This window comes from Aquarana catesbeiana, linkage group LG03, assembly GCF_042186555.1.
Source record: "Aquarana catesbeiana isolate 2022-GZ linkage group LG03, ASM4218655v1, whole genome shotgun sequence".
NCBI lineage: Eukaryota > Metazoa > Chordata > Amphibia > Anura > Ranidae > Aquarana > Aquarana catesbeiana.
Window position 1 is genome coordinate 126,108,056 of NC_133326.1, and position 20,312 is coordinate 126,128,367.

The following is a 20,312-nucleotide window of genomic DNA, read 5'->3' on the forward strand; positions in this document are numbered from 1 at the left end:
CGCGCTTACAATAATGATATATACACAAGCAGCTAGCACAATTCACTAGTGGCGAATAAATGTATTAAACATATATAAGTGCAGCGCTTCAAAAACAAAGGAAAGAGTCCTTATCAGTAGCGCAATAAGGATTCAGAGTTGAGGGTCCAACAAGTGCAGTTTCCAAACAGAAGTGCTGTGAGAGATCCTCCATCGACAGCAATACACACACTGACCCTAACCATCAGGAGTGGACCACTATACATAAAGCGGTTAAATGCACTTAGTACAATTCCCAGTTGCCAAGAATGCCTGGTGTCTGCAATCTTCACATCATAAGGAACTCCACCACAGATGGACCTCAGAGCATGCAGGGTTCAGAGATAGGCAGAAGTCACTGCAGATACTCTGAGGTCCATTTGTAGTCCAGCTCCTTATGTCATAACAGCTTGGGATATTTTTTATAACCTAACCCTGCTTTAAACTTCTCCACAACTTTATCCCTGACCTGTCTGGTGTGTTCCATGGCCTTTATGATGTTTGTTCACTAAGGTTCTCTAACAAAACTATGAGGGCTTCACAGAACAGCTGTATTTATACTGAGATTGAATTATACACAGGTGGACTCTATTTACTAATTACGTGACTTCTGAAGGCAATTGCTTCCACTAGATTTTAGTTAGGGGTATCAGAGTAAAGGGGGCTGATTACCAATGTATGCCACACTTTTCAAATATTTATTTGTAAAAAAATTTGAAAACCATTTATCATTTCCCTTCCACTTCACAATTATGTGCCACTTGTCCCAATAAAATACATTTACGTTTTTGGTTGTAACATGACAAAATGTGGAAAATTTCAAGGGGTATGAATACCTTTTCAAGGCACTGTAACAATTTTTTTTAATATTCCTTGGGCACCCTATTTGTGAGAGATCTGTGCATGTGTTTCTGTACACCTGTTGTGGCCAATATAATGGATTCTCACCTTCCCAGTAGGTGGGAACAGTAGGTGCTGCAACACAAAAGGGTGGATGGGAACAATCAAACATGAAGGTAGTTGGAAACACAGTTATATAGGAATTCCAAGTTTACTTTATAAATAATTTATTTAGGCCAAACTTGGCCCAAACAAATTATTTAATTTACTAACTAATGCAGCTGCTGTGTGCTGTACTATACTGTAGCTGCATCAGCTACATACAGTAAGTATTCCAAAGCAGTAAGGTTAACTTTCCATCTGCTGCCGGAACCAAACTGAGTCAGTCTGAATGGTTCTCAACCAAGAGACGCTTTGTATTTTTATCAATACAAGATCTTCTTGAATTGGCCGAGGTGGAAAGTGTGACATCATCTGTCCATCTCTCAACCTCAGCCAATCAGAGGATGCCTTGTTTTCATTGCTAAAAAGACAAGGTTTTTCCTGAATGGCAGGGAAGAATTCAGGCCTACTCGATTTTGTTCCGGCAGAAGACAGGTAGTCGCCCGTACTGTTGCGGACCACAGCACTCCATACTGTATGTAGCTGATGCTACTACATACGTGTGCAGTGGCTGCATCAGTTAGTAATGGAAATAGTTTGTTTGGCACAAACTATTTAAAGTCAAAGTAAATTGGAATTCTACTTTAAAAATTATGGCAGGGGGTCTAACTATTATCCTTGATGTCTTAGAAAACAAGAGCTAACTCTAGCACCATCTGTAATTAAAGTGGAATTATAGACAAAAGTTTTTTCACTTTGGATAGAGTAATGGAGGGTGATCCAAAGGACATTGGGGTTTATTTACTGAAACTGGAACATGCAAAATCTGGTAAAGTAAACACATGAAATTTTCTGCATGAAGATGCATTTCAAGCAGAAATCCAGTTCTTTCCTATGTGGTTGGTTTGCATCTGCAGTTTGGTGTTTTTTAAGACCCCTTTCACACTGGGGCGGGGGCGTCGTCAGTGGTAAAACGGCACTATTTTTAGCGCCGCTTTACCGTCGCTTTAGCAGCGGTATTCTGCCGCTAGCGGGGCAGTTTTGCCCCCCTGCTAGCGGCCGAGAAAGGGTTAAAACCACCGCAAAGCACTGCTGCAGCAGCGCTATGCTGGCGGTATAGCCGCGCTGCCCCATTGATTTGCCCCACACACCGCTCCTTCACTGCTCCAAAGATGCTGCTAGCAAGACTTTTTTACTGTTCTGCCAGCGCACCGCTCCAGTGTGAAAGCCCTCTGAGCTTTCACATTGGAGACACAGCAGCGGCTGTTTCAGGGCACCTTCCAGCCGCTATTTTTAGCGCTGTAGCGCCTGCAAAGCGCCCCAGTGTGAAAGAGGTCTAAAGAAAAACTCTTTGGCCCATTTAGACCCCTTTCACACTGGGGCGCCTTGCAGGTGCTACAGCGCTAAAAATAGCGCCTGCAAAGCACCCTGAAAGAGCTGTGTCCCCAATGTGAAAGTCCCGAGGGCTTTCACACTGGAATGGTGCGCTGGTAGGACATTAAAAAAAGTCCTGCTAGCAGCATCTTTGGAGCGGTGAAGGAGCGGTGTATACACCGCTCCTGCCCATTGAAATCATAGCACTGCTGCAGCAGCGCTTTGCGGTGATTTAAACACTTTTAAAAGTGTTAACACATTTAACACTTTTGCCGCTAGCAGGGGGGTTAAAACCGCCCCGCTATCGGTCGAAGACCGCCGCTAAAATGACGGTAAAGCGGTGCTAAAAATAGCTCCCTTTTACCGCCGACGCTGCCCCCACCCCAGTGTGAAAGGGGCCTTACACCTAGGAGTGTGCATTACCATGCACACAAACTGCAAAGCACGTGCCTAAGTGTAAATTAACCCTCAAACTCTTTAACTCAGACAACATTCAACAGAGACATTAGCTCCCTTAAGTCCATACCAAGATTTGCTTTCATTATTTTGTGAGTTTTTATTGGATCCAGTAACATGAATTCTTCCTATTATCAGTCCACAGATTCACAAGAAATTCCAGGGGCCACCCTGCCTGACCTGCACATCGAGGCCAGGCGAACACAACTGTACGTCTGTCGTATAAATAATCAGCATCATGTCTTATTCAGCCATTGGGTGAAGGTGAAAGTGTTGAGAAACCTTCCTGAGGGTAAGATGTCCATGAAAGTAGAGCAAAATTTGCACACACACAGATAAGCCTCCTACTGTTGAATAGAATTACATCTGCAGACATATCAAACATAAATTATTTTTTTCTTGAATATCGAACCTATAGGAATTAATGACTGTATTCAGCATTGCCAGGTCTGTATGAGTACACAGAACTATACAGTAAGCCTTTTTACCTGTTTTTTTTTTTCTGCATATATTGTCCTTGAGAAACACAGAGAGTAGGGCAAAGAATAAAGCCAAAAGCAAAATGTAGTAACCTCGCAGTAAGAAGTTAAATTTCTCATTGCTAAAAATGAGATCTCTTTGGTTGCTATTTTATTAGACTTTATGGCAGAAGTTAGTTTAATAAGTTGAACAATAGTGGAACTCCAAGATAGTATTGGAGGTAATATTATGTGAACAATATGTAAGAGCAAAATATGTGTAATCTGGATATGTTATCTCCATATGGTTTACAGGTGAACAAATCAAAGGATTTATTATTTTACTTTCTATTTTAGACTGCCTCCCATACAACTGGAAAGGTGAGCCTATCATAATCACCAATCCGGTCTCTGCACATGTGCAATGCCACAAACCTGCCAAGCTTCAGTGCAGTGCTTTGGGAATACCAGCACCCGAATACCAGTGGTACTACAATGGGCTCTGCCAGCCTCATCAAAGGGAGATGCAGATCACGGTGAGACTGCAGTTTTTCCATTGTACTCCTCTTTGCCAAAAACTGTATATTATATTATACATATTATTAAAATAATACAATAGAATGCAAAGACAGCAATTTGTACACTACCTCAATTCATTGTGGCCATCAACTGGTCCATATACAGAATATATACAGTATAATGTAGTGCCACATGTGCAGCAAAAGACAGAGCTAGAAGTGTCATGCTTGAGAAGTTGATTCTAAGACCACAAAATGATGGCAAGACAGTAATTGGTTTCAAATATATAAAATATGGCATCGGTTCATCATGCTCTGTAAGCAGTTTCTTCAATTATCCAGCTGACAGTCCTTTGTTCTATACATTTTATGCATTCAGTCTTGGAGCAGAGTTAAAGAGTAACTCCACTTTTGTTGAAAAAAAACATCCCCTCTGGGTGATCTATGTAAGATCTGAACAAATGAATGGGGTGGGCAACTACATGGCAAATGAGGTTCAATGTAGAAAAATGTAAAATAATGCATTTGGGTGGCAAAAATATGAATGCAATCTATACACTGGGGGGAGAACCTCTGGGGGAATCTAGGATGGAAAAGGACCTGAGGGTCCTAGTAGATGATAGGCTCAGCAATGGCATGCAATGCCAAGCTGCTGCTAATAAAGCAAACAGAATATTGGCATGCATTAAAAAGGGGATCAACTCCAGAGATAAAAAGATAATTCTCCCACTCTACAAGACTCTGGTCCAGCCGCACCTAGAGTATGCTGTCCAGTTCTGGGCACCAGTCCTCAGGAAGGATGTACTGGAACTGGAGCGAGTACAAAGAAGGGCAACAAAGCTAATAAAGGGTCTGGAGGATATTAGTTATGAGGAAAGGTTGCGAGCACTGAACATATTCTCTCTGGAGAAGAGACGCTTGAGAGGGGATATGTTTTCAATTTACAAATACTGTACTGGTGACCCCACAATAGGAATAAAACTTTTTTGCGGAAGGGAATTTAACAAGACTCGTGGCCACTCATTAAAATTAGAAGAAAAGAGGTTTAACCTTAAACTACGTAGTGGGTTCTTTACTGTAAGAGCGGCAAGGATGTGGAACTCCCTTCCACAGGCGGTGGTCTCAGCGGGGAGCATCGATAGTTTCAAGAAACTATTAGATAAGCACCTGAATGACCATAACATACAGGGATATACAATGTAATACTGACATATATAATCACACACAGGTTGGACTTGATGGCCTTGTGTCTTTTTGCAACCTCACCTACTATGTAACTATGTACAATGCAAGGATTTTTACAAACTTTTGTTGCAGATTCGTACTTGTTTCTGCTCTGATAGAATAGCTCTTTCTTCCTCTATGCCTTTTGGGTACTGATTCTGAATGGGAGTTACTTTTTCATTAATGCTCAGCTGATGCATTTGCAGTGTTCTAATGAATCCCTTTAGAAGCGATTAACCCATTAGAGAGCATCTCAACAAAATGCGATTTGTATTGCAGAAGATGCCTAAAATCTGACTTGTATCTTAGTGCAGACATCTGGGAAAATCAGCCAGCCAATCACACAATCAGGAAATTACATTTTTGGGAAAGTTCTGTACATCACCTCCAGGTTGCCATATTGCATTGAATGTTACCAAAAATGACAGTGTTGCAGATTGAAAAGGAAAGGTAATTTTTAAAAACATTCAATTACAATAAGGCTTGTGTCGCAATTATATACGCTATATTTCTTTTTTGTTTGATCATTTTTTTCACATGAAAGTGGAGTTACCCTTTAAATTTTTTGGATACTTCTAATTGCTTGTCATGTAAAAGTAGCTAATTTTTTTGTTGGCTTTGGTGACACTTTTAACAACTTACTCAAAATCATGATCTTGATGCTTGGAATGGTGACAAAGGTAAGTAAATTAGTGTCTCTAATCCATAAAGAAGCAAAACAAAGACATTGCCAAACTTCATGTTTCATTTCACTCTCTGTACTTTTGAAGCAGAACTAAACTCTCTCAATCAAAGTTAAAGTGTTACTAAACCCAGAACCCTGCATTCACTTTAACTGGTCTCCCACAGTGCACAGGACATGGAAATGCAATTATTTTAGTAAATATAAACTGCTAAATACCTTTTCTCATCAGCAGTTTATAGCAGTCTTATGACTTCTATCAGTGTCTGGTTAAAGCTTGTAGGAGGAGTTTTCATTCTCCTCTGACTGTCCTATGAGGCTGCAGGACCTCTGACTCTCTGTCTGGACAGTGCTGACTTGCCCTGTGCTGATCACATGCACCCTCCCAAGAAATGAAAAATACTCTCTAGCAATATACACCAAACTGAGCATGTGCAGAGTGACTCCAAGGCTCTGTACAATGAGGAGGTAGATTGAGGACCGTGGAAGAAGGAGGATCAGAGACAGGACGAAACAGCCCTTTTACACAATGCAGAGGATTGACCCCTTAGGTTCCACAGTCAGTATAACACGTATGCTTTACTACATATACAGACTGATTTTACTGTTGTGGGTTTAGTAACGCTTTAAATATTATTAATCCTTATGCTGCTAGCCTTAGTAAATAACTAGGAAGGTTTATTTTATTTATTTATTTTTACATTTCTTCAGTTACTTCCTGGTTTCTGGCCAAGGCCAAAATGATGGCATACTGTACATCTCAGGGGTCTTAATGGGCATTTTCTTTTCTTTCTGGGGGAGGGGTGGATGGGCTTTCTCAGCTAAGCACATCCTCCTGCTGCATGCCTGAGCTAAGGGGCGAATGGATTCCAGAAAGTGAATGCAACATGAATTATCTGCCCTTTTTCAAGATGGCCACATCTACCAATGCAAGGGTTTTTTTTCCCAAAGTGATTTCTAAATAAAATAAAGCATGCAGATTTGGATATAGAGTGCCTTGCAAAAGTATTCAACCCCCCCCTTGGCATTTTTCGTGTTTTGTTGCCTCATAACCTGGAATTAACATGGATTGTTTGAGGATTTGCATCATTTAATTTACAGAACATTCCCACAACTTTGCTTTACAATAAAAAAAACATCTTCAAACCACAAATAGAACAAAATAACAGAAAAGGTCAATGTACATAACTATTCACCCCCCTAAAGTCAATACTTTGTAGAGCCACCTTTTGCGGCTATCACAGCTCCAAGTCGCTTTGGATAAGTCTCTATGAGCTTGCCAAATCTTACCACTGGGGTTTTTGCCCATTCCTCCTTGCAAAACTGTTCCAGCTCCTTCAAGTTGGATGGTTTGCGCTTGTGAACAGCAATCTTTAAGTCTGACCACAGATTTTCTATTGGATTGAGGTCTGGGCTTTGACTAGGCCATTCCAACACATTTACATGTTTCCCCTTAAACCACTCAAGTGTTGCTTTAGCAGTGTGTTTGGGGTCATTGTCCTGCTGGAAGGTGAACCTCTGTCCTAGCCTCAAATCACACACAGAGTGGTACAGATTTTGCTCAAGAATATCCCTGTATTTAGCACCATCCATCTTTCCCTCAACTCTGACCAGTTTCCCAGTCCTGACTGCTGAAAAACATCCCCACAGCATGATTATCACGGTACTCATCGAAGCCGAAATGCTGGGAGTGGCTAAGCGCACTCTACCTCTGAAAGTGGTACAGAGGGTATAGGACACAGAGAGGCACAGGTCGCCAGCAGGTAGATGGTTCTTGAAAGGAGGACTCCTGCAGCGTCGAGATGTGGAGCAGCGGTGAACCTGGCACCTGGTTTGAGGTAGGAGACCCGGCTGGGGCTCTAACCCACTGGACCCAGTAAAGATTGGGACTGGGCTGAGCGCTGGAGATCAGGCACGGAGAACTTAGTAGGAGAAAGTCTGTGATGCAGGCCAGGGTCATACACTGAAAACAGGTGGATAAGGAAGTCCTTTAAACAAGCCGAGGGTCAAACACAGCAGTAAGTCAGCAGAGAAGTCCTGAAGGCGAGCCAGGGTCGTGCACTGTAGGTAGGTAGCAGAGAAGTCCGTTAGACAAGCCGGGGTCATACACTGGAAGGCAGGAGAATCCTTAAGACGGGCCGAGGGTCAAACACAGCAGGCAGGTAATAGAGAAGTCCTTAAACAAGCCGGGGTCAAAGCACTGGAGAGAGGCAGAGTAGGTCAAGGCAATCCGGGTCCCAGCAGGTAAACACAGGCAGAAGAACTCAGGAACGGAACACAGGAAGCTGAAAGACAAACCAGCAGTTATACAAGGAACAGATCAGTCTTTTATAGGCCAGCATGGGGGTGTACGCTAACGCGCGTATGCTCCTGCGCCGTGTCATGAACCCGTGATCATGGCACGGCGCATATAATTCAGATTAAAAAAAACATTGAAGTAAAGGCTGTAATGTAACAAAATACAGGCATACCCCACTATTAAATACACAATGGGGTTTATTTACTAACATCACCATCACATCATCATCACATCACTAACATGTAGGTAAAAAGCCAAGGGGGTGAATACTTTTGCGTTTACTTTTACTTTGAGTTTACTTTGAATATTAAAAACAAAATAAAAAGTGTTTTCAGTTTGTGGTGCTCAGATAAAGTTGAGTTCCACTTTAACTATTAGGATAACCCTGAGAAAAAAGGAAATTCACTGTTTTTTTTTTTTTAATCCTAAAGCCTTATTAACTACAGAATCCATTTACTAATATCAAAAAATGACAAAAACACATAAAAATGTATTCCCTATTAAATAGCAGAGTGTAATAGAAATAATAATTTGTATACTTTGTTTTAGATCGAGACAATGATGCCTACAGACTGTGGTAGCTACCTGTGTTGTGTGTCTAATGCCCATGGGGAAAGGTGGAGTGAAGCTGCTGAACTAAGCATAGGTAAAAATACACATAGTTCCGTTTTGTTTAGTAAATCATCAGCTGGTATTTATGGACTGTGAGGGCTAATACAGAATCCCTGGAAATAAAATGTTTTTGTCTTTCAGAGGAAGACATTATTTTCCAGCAAACCCCACCACCTTCTGTAAGAGCAGGTAATGAATTTGTTTTGCAAGTTTCATTACAGACTAGAGAAAACTTTTATGTGCATTTAAGTTGGACCTCAAGCCTGAACTTTCTTGCTTTAATGGGTTTAAAGCCCCTGTCAGGATTTTACTGTCATTTTTTTTCCCTTGGGAAGGATTTCTCCCACTTATTACAATGACAGTGCTCACCGAGACAGGAATGAGGGGGTCATAGACCACAATAAAACACATTTTGTAGAAGGCTGTGGAAGGGTTAAAACCTCTATCAGAGTTTTGTTGCTACCCGTGTCCTGGCTGGGCAGGTTTTTGATCCCTTTCTTTAACCACTTGCCGCCCCATAGCACATTTATTGTTACAGGGCGGCCGCGCTGCGCAGAATCACGTATATAGACGTGACATATATACGTGATTCTGTACTTCTGGGTTTTGGGTGCGAGTGCGCACTGTCGGCGGCTCCCTTCCGCTGTGAATTTACACAGCAGAAGCTGATCAGCGGTTCCTGTGGACCCAGTGTCCGCCAGCACCCGCTGATCATTTGGCACACTGACAGAATGGCAGTCTGCCTATGTAAAGAAGGCAGATTGCCGTTCTGTCAGTACAGAAGGCATGGATATTGTGTCTCTGTAAAGCAGGAACACCGATCAGTGCCTTCCACTAGTAAAATCACCTCCCCCACTACACTAAAACATTATCTAGACACACAGTTAACCCTTTGATCGCCCCTGATGTTAACCCCTTCCCTGCCACTGTCATTAGTACAGTGACAGTGCATAATTTTAGCACTGATCACTGTAATAATGTCACTGGTCCCCAAAAAACTGTCAAAAGTGTCAGCCTTGCACTAGTAAAAGCACCTCCCCCACTACACTGAAACATTATCTAGGCACACTGTTAACCCTTTGATCGCCCCTGATGTTAACCCCTTCATTGCCAGTGTCATAAGTACAGTGACTTTGCATATTTTTTGCACTGATCACTGTAATAATGTCACTGGTACGCAAAAAACTGTCAAAAGTGTCAGTTAAGTGTCTGATTTATCCACCACAATATCGCAGTCCCACAATAAATCGCTGATCGCCGCCATTACTAATAAAAAAATTAAATTAATAAAAATATCTCATAGTTTGTAGACGCAATAACTTTTGTGCAAACCAATCAATATACACTTATTGGGATTTTTCTTTACCAAAAACATGTAGCAGAATATGCACTGGCCTAAATTGATGAAGAGATTTTTTTTTCTTTTATATTGGATGTGTCTTAGAGCAGAAAGAAAAAAAAAAAAAAAAAATATATATATATATATATATATATATATATATATATATATATATATAATATATATATATATATATATATATATATATATATATATATATTTTTTTTTTTTTAAATCATCAATCAAATAAAAAATGCCGAGCTGATCAAATACCACTAAAAGAAAGCTCTATTTGTGGGAAAAAAAGGACATCAATTTTATTTGGGTATACCGTCGCACAGCCACGCAATTGTCAGTTAAAGTAATTCAGTGCCGAATCACAAAAAATGGCCTGGTCAGGAAGGGGGGATAAACCTTCTGGGGGTAAAGTGGTTAAGGCCCCTTTCACACGTCCAAGCGGATACGAGCGGACACAGCACGCTGTTCTCTATAGGGCGGTCGGATGGAAGCGGACTCCTTGTCTGTTTCCATTCGATTGCCATTCTATACGATCTGCCGGATGAATAGTGAACGTAACGGCATACGTCTGTTTTTAGCAGAGCGGATCAGATTGGATGCTGGCGGGGAATAGCTGACACACGTCTGCCGACATCCGCCACCCCATAGAGAACAATGGGTGGTCCGATCGGGGTCGTCTGAAAAACGGACAAGTGGACCAGATCGGCCCAGCTTCACTTTATATCAGTTTGCACACCCATCTTCAATTTAACCCAGTTTACATCCATTTTTGCATTGTTTTTTTTTAGTTGCTGAAGAAACTAATCATAGGTGACAAACATGTAAACAAAAAATATGTTATTTGCCTAAAAATGGATATAAATGGATTGGACATACACAAAGGACATCCGTTTACATCCGTCTAAACAGAAAAGGAAGCTGCCTGAATGGACACAGATGTAAATCGATGTAAACCGATGCTCATTCGTTTACATCTGCAAGCCCATAGGAATAAATTAACAAGAGAAAACTCACCCAAGCTCTCCCGCTTTATAGTGCAGGTATGTGTACAGGGTAGTCAGTGCTCTGGCTAATTAAATACGCAAGTACAAGCCGGAAACTCGACAGCTTCTTCTTTGGAAAACTTTTACTAAAGCATTATAGCAGTAATATAACCCAAAATGTGGATGCGTGTTGGCCTAGGCCTTCATCATAGCATCACAATGAAGGCTATGATGAAGGCTTAGGCCAAAACGCATCAGTTTTGGATTATGTTACTACTATGATGCCTAAATAAAGGTTTTCCAATGAAGAAGCTGTCGAGTTGCCAGCTTGTACTTGTTATGGATCCATAGCAATAAATTGTTGTCCATTTTTCATCTGAAAACAGACAGATGAAAAAAGAATGACGGAAAGCCTATGTGAATGGACCTTTAATCAGATAATTTTTTATCGAAAACATTTTGATATTTTTTGGAATGAAATAAAAAGCTTACAAAACTGAAAACTAAGTTAAAAACAAACAAGAAGGAAATAACATAATTGTGTTGCACCCACCATAAAGACAGTGTGAAAATTCAAGGAGAACAGTATCATTGGATTGAGAAACCCATTAGAGCCATAAATGCGCTAGTCTAATGTGTGTGCTTTGCAAGGTAAAGGGTTTGGAAATGTTCACACAATAAATTGTGTTAACAAGAATTTTCTTTTCATATGATTAGGTAATTGAAATGAATCTTCACACACTTTAGTAAATAAGCCTCAATGTCTCAAGAAATACCTGTTACCTGACCTCTGTTTTGTTATTTGTTAAAATACAGAGCAATACAATTACTGTAAGGCCTCATGCACACAGGACCGTTTAGAAACGCCCGTTTTGCCGCGTTTGCATGCCGTGTTTAGCCGTGTTTGCGTCTAGAGGCGTCTGCAGAGCAGAAAATGACATTTTGTGACCCATTTTTGGGGCCCCATATCTCGGGGCCACTTGGTGCTAGAAACCCCGAGATACGGGGCCCCAAAGTCAGGTCGCAAAATGTCAAGCACTTCTGCAGCAGAGAATGACATTTTGTGACCCAAATTTGGGGCCCCATATCTCAGGGCCACTTAGTGCTAGGAACCCCAAGTGTAGATATGTTATAGTGTTAGTCCAACTTTGTTAGCACACCAAATTTGGGGTTCCTAGCACCAAGTGGCCCCGAGATATGGGGCCCCAAATTCAGGTCGCAAAATATCAAGCACTTCTGCAGCAGAGAATGACATTTTGTGACCCGAATTTGGGGCCCCATATCTCAGGGCCACTTAGTGCTAGGAACCCCAAATTTGGATATGTTATAGTGCTAGACCAACTGTGTTAGCATGCCAAATTTTAAACCCAAACGCAACTAAACGCGGTACCGGCGTTTAGCCGCGTTTAGCCACGTTTGGCATCTGAAACGTGGAAAACTTTTGCGCCTGAACCCATTTTTTTGCTTCTGGAAAAACAAGGTTAAACGCAACTGCCTAAAAACGCCAAAAAACGAGACTGTGTACATGGACACATAGGATAACATTAAATGGGTTCAGGGGCAGTTGAAAAAAGTGTCCAACTGCCTCTGAACGCGAGTTTAACAGCGTCTCGTGTGCATGAGGCCTAACCGAGATAAACCACAAGTAGAGGGCCTGCCCTATCACATTAGGTCACAGCTTTCCATTTGCATGAAATCTCCCTTAGATTTTTTTTCTATGTCAGCCCCTTTTCTGGTACTTATGTTTTTCAATCTAGAATTGGATTAATTAAATTTAGAATTGGCTTCCTCTTTCCACATTGTTATAGTGAGAGGGCATTGTATAGCTTTTTTTTTTTTTTTTGCTTTTTTTGGAGTTTGACAATCATCATCTATTTATAGCTCAAAATAACCCGAAATACAAGTCATGGGGTTGTTCTATAAAAAACCTAGTGTATCCTATTAACCGCTTGCCTACTGGACACTTTCACCCCCTTTATGCCTAGACCAATTTTCAACGTTGTCACAATTTAAAAGGACAATTGTGCGGTCATGCAGCACTGTATTCAAATTAAATTTTTATAATTTTTTCACACAAATAGAGCTTTCTTTTGGTGGTATTTAATCACTGCTGGTTTTTTTGCTAAAAAAAAAAAAAAAAAAAAAAAAGACCGAAAATTTTGAAAAAAAAGAAAAAACGTTTTTCTTAGTTTCTATCAGTAAATTCTGTAAATAAGTAATTTTTCTCTTTCACTGATGTGCACTGATAAGACGGCACTGATAGGCTGCACTGATGGACACTGATGAGGCAGCACTTATGTGTACTGATGAGGCGGCACTGAAGGGCACGGATTAGGTGGCACTGATGAGGAGGCACTAATATGCGACACTGATGAGCACTGATAGGCAGCACGGATAGGTGGCACTGATGTGCACTACTGATGAGCAGGCACTGATGGCCACTGAAGAGCAGCACTGACTGGCATCACTGATGGGCACTGATTGGTGTCACTGATGGGCACTGCTGGTACTGTAATCAGGGCACTGATGATCAGTGTCCTGATTACCTGTACAGGTCTCCCCTGCGAGGAAATTCTGCTGATCGGCTCTCCTTGCCACACACTCTGTCAGTGTGAGCCGAGGAGAGACGATAAATGGCACTACCTTGTTTACATGTGACTGGCTGTGATTGGACACAGCCGATCACATGGGTAAAGAGCCACTTCATCTGCTCTTTACCAAGATCGGGGTCATGTTGTGTCCTAGGAACAAGGTGGGGCCACGATCGGCGCGGTGCGTGCCCCCCTGTTAGCACAAGAGGGGCAGTTCTGGGGCGCCGTCATATGACGTTGTCCCAGAACGAGAGTGCCACCCTGCCACCGTCATTTTACTATACGGCGGGGGGCAAGTGGTTAATGAGAAAAATTTGCTACCAAAGTTAGGAAAATGTAGAGCATGTGAAGCAGGAGTTGGGATCAGCGTGGTAAACAGGCACTTGACAGACAGTTCAAAAAACTTAAAAACTGCTTTATTTATCACCAAAGTGACAGGCTTTGTCTTCTGATTCAGGTAAATCTTCCCATCAGTACAACACAGTCTTATATGAATACCTTTCAGCGTCCCAGTCAGTCACAGTATTTCAAAGTCTCTGTTAAAGACAAGCTCATCCAGCAGGTCTAAGTCAGATTTTGGAGACTTCCAGGCAGGGTACCCAAATCAACATGACATGTGGGGCAAGAGGTGGCGTCCCTTTATTCAAAGCAGTAGAGCCACTCTGGGATTTTATAGACTCCATATAGAATGAATGAGTTATCTTCCAGCTGCTGAAACTATGAATGTATTTTGTACATTAAAATCTTATTGTTCTTCAGCGATTTGTCCAATGTTGAGTGTAGTGATAGCTGTACTCCAGACATTCCATACATCTGTCAGTTGTAAATAAAAGAGATTAGTCACTGGATGGCATTGGACTTAACTCATAGTAAGACAGCACATTTTACAAATTATCTGATTTCCTGGAGTTCAGCTTAAGGCTGGGTTCATACATGCTGTGGCCACGGCTCACAGCAGGGGGTCCTGTGTGTCCCTGTTCACCGATTCAGGTGCGAATCAGGTCTGAATTTTTGCCTGAATGCGCACCTGAATCGGAAGACTCACGGGATCCTTTCCAAGTGTGGACCGCGGCCGCCCAAGAGCTGTGTGAACCGGCTCCATTGAGAGTCGGCACACTCTCCTGTCATGCGAATTGGATGCGGCTTTCGCATATATGTGAACCCAGCCCTAAATGGAAGTTGTAAATATTGGCAAAATGTTGGAGGTTTGGAATTTGCTCTGCAATTGTAATAAAGGACTTCAAGATATTTTAAGCTAAATCTTGATGGACATATTTGATTTATAATACTTTTCAGGATTCGAATGTGCCCAGTTTTTGTATCTCCCATAACATAGTGTAAGCATTATTGTTGGTGTAGGGTAGCAGACTTTTCATAGTGTTCCCTATTTCTTGTACACACAGGATGGGGGAGAACAAGAATTTAGCAATACTGTACATGTATTTCAAGGGAACAGGCCAGAGATCCTGCAGGAAGTATACAGCTCTGCCAGATAAATGTTGCAGCTGCTCTGCTATATAATACAACCTTGGGTTCAGGACTGCTAACCCTTTCCCATCAGTAGGGCACTGTAAATGTTCTAATTTATTTTCTAGATTAGCCTCTTTTCTAGATTATCTCACATAACAAAATATCTATCTATAGTTTTAAACTAGTATTTAGGTAACCATTTTTGAAGCATACTAAGCATTCCTCTCACTTTTACTTGGACAGAAGGTAGGGGTGACTCTCCCCAATTGGAAGCTGAAGAGCCAATTAGACAGATAGACATATGCGGCCCAAAACAATGAAAATAATACCAACTGTCAGCACTGAGAAGTCCCTCCATACTAAAGGTGAGCCAGGAACGTACACGGCAGGTGCCGGCAGGGGCCAGCACAGAGGCGGGTGGAGACAAAGAGGTGCAGGCACTAGCAAAGTGTAGATGGGTGACAGTCAGGAGGGGTAGAGGGGGAAGTGCCAGGGAGGCCGATCCAGGACTGGAGCATCCCAATAAGTACGCTCCATTGAGTGACATTGGTGTAACCAGTCAGGGACCAGCACTGCTGGAGATGAGGGACTCTCCTAGCTGCCAGGGGAAGAACTCCTCCAGTGAGAGTGGGGGGGCAGCAAAGGGAAAGGAAAGACAGATTCTGGTGGTAGGGGACTCAATTCATAGAAGGACAGAGAGGGCAATCTGTAACCAAGACCTGAAGCGCCGAACAGTATGTTGTCTACCGGGCGCTCGGGTTCGGCACATCACGGATCTTGTGGACAGATTACTGGGAGGGGCTGGGGAAGACCCGGCTGTCATGGTGCACGTTGGCACCAATGACAAAGTCAGAGGCAGATGGAGTGTCCTAAAGAACGATTTTAGGGACTTAGGAGCTAAATTGAGGAAAAGGACCTCCAAGGTAGTGTTCTCAGGAATACTACCGGTACATCGAGCCACACCAGAAAGGCAGAGGGAGATTAGGGAAGTAAACAAGTGGCTGAAGAGCTGGTGTAGTAAGGAGGGGTTTGGGTTCCTGGAGGACTGGGCCGACTTCTCCAGTACTATAGAAGGGACGGACTGCACCTAAATGAGGAGGGTGCAGATCTGCTGGGAATGAAGATGGCCAAAAAGTTAGAGGGGTTTTTAAACTAGGCGATGGGGGGGAGGGTCCAGAGACAGTGATAGCCAGCGCGGAAGATATTTCAGAGGGTAGTATTGGGGGCATTAGTGGTAGGTTAACCAAAGCACAAAAACACAAGGTGAGTATAGTAGCAAGTCCAAGTTGCAATCTTGAAACACCCAATACGAGGACAATATGCGACCGGTCTAAACTATGTGGCATGTTCACCAATGCCAGGAGCCTGGCGGACAAGATGGGTGAACTAGAGATACTGTTGTACAAGGAGGATTTGGATTTTGTGGGAATTTCAGAGACCTGGTTTAACAGCTCTCATGATTGGCTGGCAAACATTCAAGGGTATACCCTATACCGCAAGGATAGAGAGGGTAAAAAAGGGGGAGGGGTATGCCTATATATCAAGAATAATGTACAAGTGAATGTGAGAGATGACATCACTGAGGGGGCTAGGGAGGAGGTGGAATCTTTATGGGTAGAGCTCCAAAGGGATGAAGCTAAGGGGAAAATAATACTGGGAGTATGCTATAGGCCCCCTAACCTGAGGGAGGAAGTGGAGACGGATCTCCTATCACAAATTGGATCAGCAGCAAGGATGGGAAGTGTTATCATAATGGGGGATTTTAATTATCCAGACATAGACTGGGCGGAGGGAACTGCGCATTCATTTAAGGCTCGCCAGTTCCTTAGTGTCTTGCAGAACAATTTTATGGGTCAGATGGTAGACGCACCAACTAGAAATAAAACATTACTAGATCTACTGATTACCAACAATACAGACCTGATAACAGATGTGGAAATACGGGGCAATTTAGGTAACAGCGATCACAGGTCAATTAGTTTCAGTATAAATCACACAAATAGGAGACATGAAGGGAACACAAAGACACTGAATTTCAAAAGAGCCAACTTCCCTAAACTACAAACCTTGCTAAAAGGCATAAATTGGGATAAAATATTAGGAACAAAGAATACGGAGGAGAGATGGGTTTGCTTTAAGAGCATATTAAATAAGGGCATTAGCCAATGTATCCCATTGGGTAATAAATTTAAAAGAGCGAACAAACATCCTGGATGGCTTAACTCCAATGTAAAAATGCATATAAAAGCAAAGGAGAAGGCCTTCAAAAAATACAAGGTTGAGGGATCATCCACAGCATTCAGAATTTATAAACAATGCAATAAGAAATGTAAGGGTGCAATTAGGATGGCTAAGATAGAACATGAAAGACACATAGCGGGGGAGAGCAAAAAAAATCCCAAGAAATTCTTTAAGTATGTAAACAGTAAAAAAGGGAGGACAGACCATATTGGCCCCATAAAGAATGAGGAAGGACATCTGGTTACAAAGGATGGGGAGATGGCAAAGGTATTGAATTTATTCTTCTCCTCAGTCTTCACGAGTGAATCGGGGGGCTTCAGTAACCAAAACTGCAGTGTTTATCCTCATGACACAACACAGGAAGCACCTACATGGTTAACAGAGGACGGAATTAAAATTAGACTTGAGAAACTTAACATTAATAAATCACCGGGACCAGATGGCTTGCATCCGAGGGTACTTAGGGAACTCAGTCAGGTGATTGCCAGACCGTTGTTCCTAATTTTTACAGACAGTCTATTGACTGGAATGGTACCAGCTGATTGGAGAAAAGCCAATGTAGCACCAATATTTAAAAAGGGCCCAAAAAACATCCCTGGGAATTACAGACCAGTTAGCCTAACATCAATAGTATGTAAGCTCTTGGAGGGGATGATAAGGGACTATATACAAGATTTTAGTAATAAGAATGATATCATTAGCAGTAATCAGCATGGATTCATGAAGAATCGTTCTTGCCAAACCAATCTATTAACCTTCTATGAGGAGGTGAGTTGCCATCTAGATAAAGGAAGGCCCGTAGACGTGGTGTATCTGGATTTTGCAAAAGCATTTGACACAGTTCCCCATAAACGTTTACTGAACAAAATAAGGTGCGTTGGCATGGACCATAGGGTGAGTACATGGATTGAAACCTGGCTACAAGGGCGTGTTCAGAGGGCGGTGATAAATGGGGAGTACTCAGAATGGTCAGGGGTGGGTAGTGGGGTTCCCCAGGGTTCTGTGCTGGGACCAATCCTATTTAACTTGTTCATAAACGACCTGGAGGATGGGATAAACAGTTCAATCTCTGTATTTGCAGACGATACTAAGCTAAGCAGGGCAATAACTTCTCCGCAGGATGTGGAAATCTTGCAAAAAGACCTGAACAAATTAATGGGGTGGGCGACTACATGGCAAATGAGGTTCAATGTAGAAAAATGTAAAATAATGCATTTGGGTGGCAAAAATATGAATGCAATCTATACACTGGGGGGAGAACCTCTGGGGGAATCTAGGATGGAAAAGGACCTGGGGGTCCTAGTGGATGATAGGCTCAGCAATGGCATGCAATGCCAAGCTGCTGCTAATAAAGCAAACAGAATATTGGCATGCATTAAAAGGGGGATCAACTTCAGAGATAAAACAATAATTCTCCCGCTCTACAAGACTCTGGTCCGCCCGCACCTGGAGTATGCTGTCCAGTTCTGGGCACCAGTCCTCAGGAGGGACGTACTGGAAATGGAGCGAGTACAAAGAAGGGCAACAAAGCTAATAAAGGGTCTGGAGGATCTTAGTTATGAGGAAAGGTTGCGAGCACTGAACTTATTCTCTCTGGAGAAGAGACGCTTGAGAGGGGATATGGTTTCAATTTACAAATACTGTACTGGTGACCCCACAATAGGGATAAAACTTTTTCGCAGAAGAGAGTTTAATAAGACTCGTGGCCACTCATTACAATTAGAAGAAAAGAGGTTTAACCTTAAACTACGTAGAGGGTTCTTTACTGTAAGAGCGGCAAGGATGTGGAATTCCCTTCCACAGGCGGTGGTCTCAGCGGGGAGCATTGATAGCTTCAAGAAACTATTAGATAATCACCTGAATGACCGCAATATACAGGGATATGTAATGTAATACTGACACATAATCACACACATAGGTTGGACTTGATGGACTTGTGTCTTTTTTCAACCTCACCTACTATGTAACTATGTAACTATGTAATACCACTCGAATGTGCCCCTCCAAACCTGTGTCAGTCAGATCAGCAAGTGAAAAGACTGGTGCAAGATAGACAGAATCAGCTTGTCATGCTCCAGTAGACTACAACAAAATGGTGACCGTTTGCACACCGATGCGTCTCCCCCTTATGGAGCTTCATTGCAGAGGTCTCTACGCTTAAGCTCTAAAAAGGGCAAAACATGTCTGAAGAGTTCTCTACAGGTGGAGAACAGGAGGGGAAAAAAAAGGTTTGGGTCAGAATTGTATTGTAAAGTGATTTTACTTTGCAAGCTGAATGGGTTGTTTTAGTGAAATAAAGTAGAAAATGCATGATGGGGGAAACCTAACCCCACTTAATGAAACACCATTTGATCTCAGCTGACTTTACTAGTTATAGAAACAGTAGATTAGTAGTAGTTCTGGGCAGGGACTCAGACGGTATTGAAGCCTTTGGATCAACAAAACAGACCGATAAGTATTTGTCAAATGGAGAGCTACTGTATTTATTTTCTCAGATTAGGTTTGCTTAAGAATTATCCTTATTTGTGGAACAGTGATGGGCTACTAAATATATTTGCAGATTTTCAGTTGGTGTGTCAAGTGATCTTCATATATTATTTCTATTTTTCACTTTGCAGGTACAAAACCATCCGAAAGATACTTTGGTGAGTGTTTTATCAGATAATTTGCCATTATGTGGGGTTATCTTAGCATTCATCCCAAGCACCAAGGAATTAGATCCCTTTCTGATTGAACCACTAAGGTGTGACAGGTTTGAACATCCAGTACTTGGGCTGGGAAACAGACAACATATAGTATATGGTGGTGGCCGATGGCTAGCATCTGCTTTGCTTGCAGAACAGTCATGAACAAATTGCTTTTGATAAAAATTGTGTTTAGGCATAGTCAATTTGGGGTTCATCCACCAAAGAAAAAAAAGAAAGAGGAAAGAATTGGACTTTATATGAGGCATGTCACTGAATAAATATCTAGTTTATATTGATCGTTAAATTGTTTATTATTTCAAAACAAGTTAAAAAGTATCAGTAATCTTTGGTAAAAGACATGATATACTGTAAATAAAGGTTCACTTGTATACACATACAA

At 41.9% G+C, this 20,312-nt stretch overlaps 1 protein-coding gene across 2 annotated transcripts in view; it reads left to right on the plus strand.

Moving 5' to 3' along the window:
• Nucleotides 1–20,312, plus strand: part of LOC141131650 (mucosa-associated lymphoid tissue lymphoma translocation protein 1 homolog) — an 85,893-nt gene that overhangs the window by 24,532 nt on the left and 41,049 nt on the right. For both annotated transcript variants that reach the window (XM_073619181.1, XM_073619182.1), the window contains exons 4-8: nt 2,929–3,082; nt 3,606–3,784; nt 8,521–8,617; nt 8,725–8,772; nt 19,844–19,870. In XM_073619181.1, coding sequence (XP_073475282.1) covers nt 2,929–3,082; nt 3,606–3,784; nt 8,521–8,617; nt 8,725–8,772; nt 19,844–19,870 — 505 coding nt within the window. The remainder of the gene's footprint in view (nt 1–2,928; nt 3,083–3,605; nt 3,785–8,520; nt 8,618–8,724; nt 8,773–19,843; nt 19,871–20,312) is intronic.